The 9332-nt window shown below is 44.4% G+C and overlaps 1 protein-coding gene across 1 annotated transcript in view; it reads right to left on the reverse strand.

Moving 5' to 3' along the window:
- Nucleotides 1–3895: 3895 nt before the first annotated feature.
- Nucleotides 3896–9332, reverse strand: part of KLHL22 (kelch like family member 22) — a 21937-nt gene continuing 16500 nt past the window's right edge. The window contains exons 4-7 of the mRNA XM_015409020.1: nucleotides 8188–8906; nucleotides 7123–7315; nucleotides 5203–5436; nucleotides 3896–4978 (exon numbers count right to left, since the gene is read on the reverse strand). Coding sequence (XP_015264506.1) covers nucleotides 4604–4978; nucleotides 5203–5436; nucleotides 7123–7315; nucleotides 8188–8906 — 1521 coding nt within the window. The 3' untranslated portion in view covers nucleotides 3896–4603. The remainder of the gene's footprint in view (nucleotides 4979–5202; nucleotides 5437–7122; nucleotides 7316–8187; nucleotides 8907–9332) is intronic.

Raw genomic sequence — 9332 nt, forward strand, 5'->3', positions numbered from 1 at the left:
TCATCGGAAGGAAAGGCCGGGTGAAGGAAGAATAGCAGGACGGGCGCTGGACACAGTCCTAAATACCGAGGATCCCTGGGTCTTTGGGCGCACGGCCTTGCTCAGGACGCTTGATGGGGCGCTGGGCTTTACACCGTGAAGATGTGAGGTGGGCTATGTAGTGCAAACGGCACCGCGGATCATTCACTGTAAGACAGTATGGATGGCACACAGGGAGATCTTTATTATCGTTATACTGTCATCTCAGGTTTTCTCTACAGGAAAAACCGGGGGGTGATGTTCTTGTAAACCCCCCCCCCCACGAAGCCTTGCCATCACAGGATGAACAGTGGCAGCAAAGGGGTTTAGAGCGTATGTGGCTGCAACAGATTAAATGGCCACCATGTTTACTTAGAAATAAGGTCTATTGTGGTCTCCCTCTCACAAAGCTTCCCTGGGATTCCTTCCTAAATTAAGCATATAATACAGCTTTGAGGCACAAGGGACTGCCTCATGTGCAGAATAACAGCTTCTTTACAAATAAGTATGCACACCACAACTGTATCAGGGAGGTGTTGTTGTTGTTCAATTGCACAGTCGAGTCCGAGTCTTCGCGACCCCATAGACCACATCACGCCAGGCCAAGGAAGGTACTTTGGTGATAGTGCATATAATTACAGCCCAGTAGTACTGTTTGGATGTCTAAATTGTTTCCTGTGTAAAGAACGTTCAAATTATATTAATCCCTAATCTGTACTCAAGATAGCAATGGGATGCCAGTGGCTGGCACTGGGCTAATCAGTATTCTTAAGAGCCTCTCAGCCAACACTATCAGCTGTTAGGAGACCCTTTGTGATGAATAGCAGCTGCTATACATACATGTAGAGCAGAAACATTTCTAGCCCTATTCCATGGAAAAATTTCAATTTCTGAGGACCCATTTTTTCATAAAATTAGTTAGTGAATTGATACCACTACCACATTAAGCAAGCCAGGCTGTTTCAACATTGTAATTAATTGTCTAAGAGTACATGTATATTTTACTGATTTACAAAAGTGAAAAGGACACCAAACAACAAATATATATAATCCCATTTTTAAATCAAGATTTAAAATAAGACAATTAGCTTTGACTTCAGTTTGGTATGCATGGCCAAGTGTCTTGTGTGTTCCCTCTCACAGGGATGAAGGCATAGTCTAATCACCATCTAATTTGGAAGTTGGAACTAAGATGTGCCCCTGTGACGGACTGCACTTTAAAAGCAGGTTTCATAGTGCAGGTAAATCAGAGAACCGGGATATAAAGAGTTAACTTTTCCCTGGAATGGAGCGCTTGAGTGGCAGGCTCAATTTAGGTGGGACATAAATTATTTCAAAAACCTATTATTTACACGCCATCATGGGCTGCTCAGTCACAGCAAAGAATAAAAGAATTTGGGCGGGAAAGTTCACACCGGTATGGGGATAGTGATAGGGGACCATCATAGCCCCAATGACCTCTGTTGAAGTTGACTGGACAAATATCAAAGCTACTATGGTGGAGTGGTTGGAGTGTCAGACTAGGACCTAAATCCCCATTCTGCCTTGGAAGCTTGCTGGGTGACCTTAAGCTACTCACACCCTCTCAACCTGACTACTTCACAAGGTTGTTGTGAGGATAAAATGGAGGGGAGGAGAATGATGTAAGGTACCTTGGGTCACTGCTGGGAAGAAAGGTAGGTATAAATATAATAAATATGTTTTTGAGTGTTAGTCTCTCAGCTTTCAGTTACCTTTCCCCCCATAAAAGTAAACAGTATATACAAAGTACAATTTATATTGTCTTTAAATATTTATTAGTCTTATTCCAATAAAACTTTCAACAAATCTTTGCGTTTATTTGAACTTTTAACCCACAGTTGATTCCCCCCCAATCAAATATTTCAGTTCAGGTATTTGTTTCTATTGGTTTAATTCATTAATTTAGTCAGAACAAAGTTGTTAAATCAGATCACATTCAGTTTAGGACATCACAGGTTTCTACATTTTTCCCCAATTCAGTTTTTTTCAGAAACCCACATCAGTGCTATACAGTTGATGCTTCTGCTCAGACTTCCTTCTTTTCAGTATTGCTGTTTCTTTCTGTTCACTTTCTTCTATTTCTTTAATGGATCTCAAGAGAGCTCTCGTTAACTCTGCCTCCCTATACTCCAGCACAGACACAAATATAAGTCTGAGGGGAGGTCTTCCTCCCAGTCAGAGTTGCTTTGCCCTGCCTGCTGTTTCAGGAGGTGGGACTTAAAACAACTGAGAGTGAACTCCTGTCTATTAGGAGAAGACAATGTAGCTAGTTCCACTTTTTGATCCCACCAAGATCTGAGACAGAGCAAGCTCACTAGGTATTACACAAAGTTCCTTCCTTCCATTTTACCAGAGCTTGTTGGTACTGAGAAATTGCACTCTTACAATTACAACCTCACAGTACTCATGCACAGAATAGTATGCCACTGTTGTCTATAGTAACTAACCAGTTACTAAATGCTTCTCAGAGGGATGTAACTGACATCGGATGTAACCACAAATAAAAAGATACAAGTAGTTTAAGGGGGAAAATCCTTTTTAACACATGCTAATCTCACTTCAAAATACCTATTTGCAATACCTCCATTTACGACCGAAGCTGGTATAATATTGTCTTGCTTACAGTATATTTCTCAGTGGGACTTTACTGTTATTCCAGCACTGAACAATTTTGCTGGTGTGTAGAGGTCTCTGGAACAAAGCCAGCAAAGACATCTTGGAGGGTGAAGTAGAACAACCAAATAGTACCTCTATCCACCCCAGCTATTAACATCTCCTCCACAAGACCCATTAAAATGAACAGATGTGCTGGAACAGTACCATACACTTCCACAGCTCCTGCTCATTTCAATGGGGCTTATATAAGAAGATAACCATAAAACAGGTTTATTACCCAGGGAATTTTAACAGAACATTAGGGAAGAAACTAAGCAGTATAAAGCTATAGGTTTGTTGGAAACTTCTGCTATAACAGCTGAGCACCCATTAGTTGTTTTTCAGAAATGGTTCCTGGTAGGCAGTTGCTCAGCTCAGTCACAAGTATTTTAAAGCAGAGACCTATTTCACCTACACGGATATCAGTCATGTATTTGTTTTTAAAAACACAACCTGTTAGGACACATCTGCTCTGGAACTTCTTTTCAAATGCACATAGATTTATTTTGCTAATATTTGTCAATTCTCTGTGCTACTGTTTGTTCCTTTGTATTATATATGCACTGAGCCCAGAGTAATTCCACACTTTTCTTGAATCAGCAGGCTGGCACACCTACCTGTGATGAGCAGATATGAAGTTTTTTGAGATGACTGTCCATACAAGATACATTGTGGGAAGGTCATCTTTAACATGTTTTTGATGTTCTTTGAATGAAACCAGGAAGTAGAGCTCTAACAAAGTGAGGGCAATAGCTACTGCTGCTGAGCTTCAGCATATATATTTTCTAAATGAGTAAGATTTGCTGGTGGCGACATACCTAAAGCAATATTTGTCAAGCTTAAGAAAATCAACAGCTGTTTGGCATCCTGTATCAATTCTTTTTGCTGGACTAAGATGAAAACAAAATGAGAGTTGAAAAACCCACTGTTCAGCTTGAGAAAGGATGTGGGGAGCAGATTACTAGGGTCTTCATCTTTTCTTTCTTCATCTCTCTTGGGGACATGCATATATATTCAAGTGCATTCCACCTGTTCCCACCACCATTGACATAATTGAGTCTATTAGACACAACTTGGTTTTCTTTTGGCTTTGGCATATCTGTCTGACATATACAGGAAGGAGTATTATATACATCCTTTTTTAAAGAAGTACAGAATAAAACTGAACAACAAAGATCTCTCTCCCAAGACAACTGGTCATTTTCTCTTCATCTGCACAGTACTGGGATGCTGGCTGCTACCATAAGCAGTTAAGAAAGGTGCAGAGGTGCTGGCAGCACAGAGGAGCTCAGAGGCTCAAGACACTGGAAGAAGATGGTTCTTCCTAGGCTAAGGTGCTCACCAAGGATTCTGTTTCAGGAGTAATGAGAAAGCAATTTTATGCTGGACAGCTGATGTTCAGAAGTGGCTGAGCTAAGTCTTTTGTGCTGCAAGTCAAGCAGCTAGTAAGCCTTCAGTGGACAGAACGAGAACCTTTTGACAGGAAAAAGCTCATTGGCTTGTCTCAAATGGCAGACCAACGGTGAAATCCATCTTCATATCAAATCCTTTTTAAAATCAGCAAATAATTTAAATATAAATTCACACTTCACTGATATACACACACACAGAGTTCCTAAAAGCCTTCCCTTAGTCAGGGGGTGGGCTACTTGCCACCCCGTTGTGCAAAGTGTCCTCATGCTGAAGGCCATCCAGCCCATTCCTAGTTGCCTTTTCAGTAGCCTCCGGCCAGCTCTTGCTGCAAGTCTTGTCGCTGTTACCAGGCTGCCTCCCACCAAAGGGTGAATAGGCAGCAAAACTCTGTTGGCAAGAGTGGGGCTGAGCAAATTGAAGGTGGTCACATTACCCGGCTCAGTTACAGCAGGGGGGAAAGCCAAAAAGTCAGAGGAAGGGAGGCCAGTCTCTCGGGCTAATCGTCACCCAGGTTATCAGATTCCTCCCAATCAAAACCCATGACCTTGGAAGAAACATCCAGGGGATTCTGCAGTCTGTCACGTTGCCACTCATGGTCCCATCTGTCCACCTCCATTAGGATGGCTCTCGGCAGTGTGAGGACACAGGCAGCCATCCCAGAAATATCCTCTTCTAAAGGAGGCCCTTCTTCCCAGTCATCTCTTTCAGCATTATAAATATGGACGTAGTCCATGCGGATGCCCTCGTTATGGGATCTGCCCCCTAAGACATAGATCTCATGGCCCAGGACAGCAATGCCAGGTTCTCCATGTCCTGCAGGTAAAGGGCGGACACAAGTCCACTGGCCAGTGCTTGGAGTATAGCAGGCAACCTGGAAGAAAGCAACACCAAAAACAAAAGTTGCCGATTATGAAAGGAACAGCTCCCCACAACTAGTAGTAACCAATGGGGTGCTGGAGTTCTTACCACATAGGCAACTATTTCTGGAACAACTGTGAAAGTTGCTTTATTATAACCAAACACTGAATAAGTACACGTAGAGAACACTGTTATGCGAAAAAAAATAAGCACTAGTCAGACGGAGCACTGACTCACCCTGTGAACGTCTCTTCTACGGCCAGAATCATTGTTACTACCTCCAATCACATACAGCCTCCCCAGCAGTGCAGCCATCCCATGCCAGGCCCGTCGGACGGGCCCATCAGCCAGGCTCTCCCAGCGATCAGCTACTGGATCGTAACTATGCAGCTCTTTCAGGTAGTCCTCACCTCGTCTTCCACAGGTGATATATATCTTCCCTTCCAAAGTAGCTCCCGCATGTGCGTATACCTGCATCAAAACACAAAAACGGTGAGATGGAGTCACTATTTGGGACCCTGAGCATTTTACTCAGCTGCCCTTCCCCCCGCAATATATCAGTTATCTATACAGAGAGAGAATAAATCTATAGGACTTTCTAAGGTAACCAAAGAAAGCAGTCCAGGATGGTGGAGTTTTTATTCTCCAATATGCATGAGCTGCCTGAACAGATGCGAATGTTTTGACAGAGAATGCACATTCTGAAATCAGGATTCCTCCTGTTAAATATTTTGCTAGACTTGTTTTTTATGAGTAACCTATTCTGCTCCCAAGATTCAGGCAGTAGGTATTTTGGCAATGTAATGGAAAGAGGATGGGCACCAAAACTGGGAAAGAGGGCACAAACCAGTACAGTGCTCTGGAGCCCTCATGCCCCAGAACACTTTCCCAACCACATTCTGGTTTTGAGCCTTCATTTATTTCCAATTTTTGCAACCATAGAAAATATTCCTCCCCTCCACCAGTCCCAGCTTCAAAGCTTAAAATGGCAGGATGCTGACTGTTGCAGTAGACATGCAAAATACCTGTGACTCTAGCTGTTTGGCTCCCAGCTATCCAGTAGGATATGATATACTAGTTGCCTCTAGTTGGAGAAACTAGAGAGGGACTGTGGGTTAGTGGCAGGACACCTGGCTTTGCATGCAGATGACTCCAGGTTCAATCCATAAATTCTCCAGTTAAAGATCTCAAGTAGCAGGTCTTCGGAAAGACCTTTCTCTAAGACCTTGGAGAGCTGCCACCAGAGAGACTATATGGAACCCAGTGGAAGAAGAAGAGGATATTGGATTTATACCCTGCCTTGAAGGAGTCTAAGAGTGGCTTACAATCTCCTTTCCCTTCCCCTCCCCACAACAGACACCCGGTGAGGAAGGTGGGGCTGGGAGAGCTCTTTTGAGAACTGCTCATGAGAGAACAGCTCTGAAAGGACTTGGGACTGACCCAAGGTCACATCAGCAGCTGCATGTGGAGGAGCGGGGAATCAAACCCAGTTCTCCCAGATTAGAGTCCGCGCTCCTAGCCACTACACCAAACTCGCTCTCAATGGAGCAAAGGCTGTCTGACAGGTGAGATTTATCATGGGCCAAATACGAGATTCTGGGTCCAGGAAGGACACCTTCCCTACCTAGTACAGAACTAAAAAAGACCCTGGCAAGAAGTATTCTTTGGTGTCTAGGGAAGAGGCTTTCCCAACCACTCCTCAGTGGCTGGGCATCTCTGGCACTGCAATTTCTTGTGATTCGAGCAGCCAGTGTGGGAAGCAACAGTGGGGTAGGGAAGGAGCCCTGTACCTAAGGGTCCTGATGTGCTATGAGCTCCACCTACACTCTAGCCTACCTTGGGTACAGAGTGATGGTAAGCACAGCTATGCTTCTGACTGCAACCCAGCCTGCAAGTGGGACCTTAACTAAGAACAGTTGTTGTAAGCAACGCTTGGCGTGTACCCAAAATCAACTTTGCACCACTCTTATCTCCCAGACTGGAAGACAGATTTCCCTGGGAAGCTTGCCAGCAGGACAGGATGAAGGCAGCCTTCTATAAATATTCTGTGACTCCCCATCATATGACCAAGCAAGGGGGCACTTGAGGCCATGGATCCAGAACACGCTTTTGACAGAGCCCACCAGCACTCGTCCTCATATATATCACCCTCCTTACCTCCTTCTTCAGGGGGGCCACATATTCCCAGGTGTTGGTTTTGGGGTCGTATCTTTCCACCTCACGCAAGTCTTCGTGGTAGTCCCGTCCTGCCACGGCATAGATGTACTCGCCCACGACACAGACACAGAGGTCTGCGTGCTCTTGCTGAAGGGACTGGATCTGGAACCACTTGTTGTGTCGTGGGTCATACCTTACAAAGGAAGATGAGGCGCTATTGCCAGATTGCAATAGCAGAGGCATCTGGCACAGCCATAGGCATCTGGCTGCTCTCAGCAAACCTAACAGCCCCTGCCACAGTTCTCCCCCATCTGCACAGCTTGTGTCCTGAAACAGCAAGAATGCTTTTTCTTACTGTTTCTTTAGCAACTGCCTCCAAATGAGCAGCTAAGAGGCACACTGGGCCTCCAGCCACCCATCCTTCTGCCTGCTGCTACCTTCATTGCTGTCCATTTCTTTTTAATGCCGGGCCTAGCAGCTTTCACAGCACAATCTCTCTTTTCAAAGGGCCAATAACAAGAGAACTGTGACTGGCTACTACTGCTCAGAGGAGTGATTGCGCTCAGAGTGTGAATCCTCAACTTTAGCTGGCAGGCTGAGAGCCCTCATCTTCCAGACCCCCATATTCATTCAAGAGGAAGTCTGCTGAAGAACTATCATCCAAGGCAAGGCAGAACCCATCTATTTTTCCTCTTTCATGTAAGCAGGGCAAAATTTTGTCTTCCCCATTTTTACATACTACAGAGATATTTCCATCCTTATTACACTTGATAAATGCCAGTCTTCCATTTACCAAGTCCTACATATATAGTCAGAATTATTCCCACTTTACAGACAAAAACACAACCACAAAGCAAAAGGAAGTGCAAAAGATTTCCTCACAGCAGCGGACAGATTTCAAAATTCCAAAGAAAGTTCACCAAAGCAACAGAGGTTACTACAGCCAAGTGTGGCATAATGGCCACAGTGTTGGATTTCGTTATGAGAAACCTGGATTCCAATTCCTGATCAGCCCAAAACAGTAAAAACACACTGGCAATTTAAAATCAAGAAGCAGCCCCTTACCTCCAACATCTGAACTCTGCTCGAAACCCTCGTACATTGTTATCTCCCCCAATTAAGTAGACGAAGTTGTTGAGAACTGCAATTCCTTGGTTAGACATTTTGCGGGACTGTGCTGGAGCAAAGTGCCTCCATTCGCCTGATAATGGGTTTAAGTACTTAGCTTGGTTGCTGAGAACCGTAGATGGAGTAGAATGCATCCCCCCAAAGCCCACAACACACCGATACTCTGACCTCAGCTGTGTATGCATGTTCTGAAGCATTGGTTGAAGGCACTCATTCTTGTGGTACATCAATGCACTGGCCACCGTCTCCTTTATTGGACACGGGCTCAGTTTGTCGTGGAGCCTCTGCAGAATGTGGAACTCCATCAAGGGAAAACGGACTGTCTCTAGCAGCTTAGGAGGTTCCATCAAAGAGACCTGATCTGTCTCCACCTGCTCTGGTGTGTAATGGTAAAGGAGGGCCCCTTCATAGACCTCATTCTCAGATGTGACCTCCAAGAGGTTGCTGCTGAGGAGGGTGTAGACCTTTTCAAGGGGGAGCTGGCGGTACATTTCTGTCTTTGAGAATGTAACAAAATTTTTCAAAATGTAGGAGTCCAGCTGCTCATTCAGATGGCTCAGGCCAAAAAGTTCTGCTAGTCTATACACATCCAAGATGTTCTCATCATCCACCCAAGACATGAGGAAGTCACAGCAGAATTTGATAACTTCAGGGATCTGCAAGAAGGAAAAACACATGAACTCATTTGATCTATGAGCATTGCTCCCTCTAAGCTTTGTGAGCAACTGGAATTAAAACTGTGAGCAAGCAATTTGGCTACTGCATAAATTAGTTTGCTCGGGAGTTATCCTCCCTGAGCTAAGACAAAAATGTGTGAGCCGGAGTAAAAAACTGTGAGCTAGCTCACACTAACTCAGCTTAGAGGGAACACTGTCTATGAGGAGATCCAACAATGATCTCGCAACAGGACTGTAAACCACTCTGACCCTGCAGAATGTTTAAAAATAGCAAATAAGCCCAAATCCCATTAAAAAGTTTGCAGTTGAAATAGATCCATCTGATCAAGATGGAGATTTACTTAATTTGCAAACTTCAGTGTAGTTCCAAAATTTGCAGATTTTTTTTCTTGGGGGGGGGGGGGC

Source organism: Gekko japonicus, unplaced genomic scaffold (assembly GCF_001447785.1).
Source record: "Gekko japonicus isolate JY-2015 unplaced genomic scaffold, Gekko_japonicus_V1.1 scaffold19, whole genome shotgun sequence".
NCBI lineage: Eukaryota > Metazoa > Chordata > Lepidosauria > Squamata > Gekkonidae > Gekko > Gekko japonicus.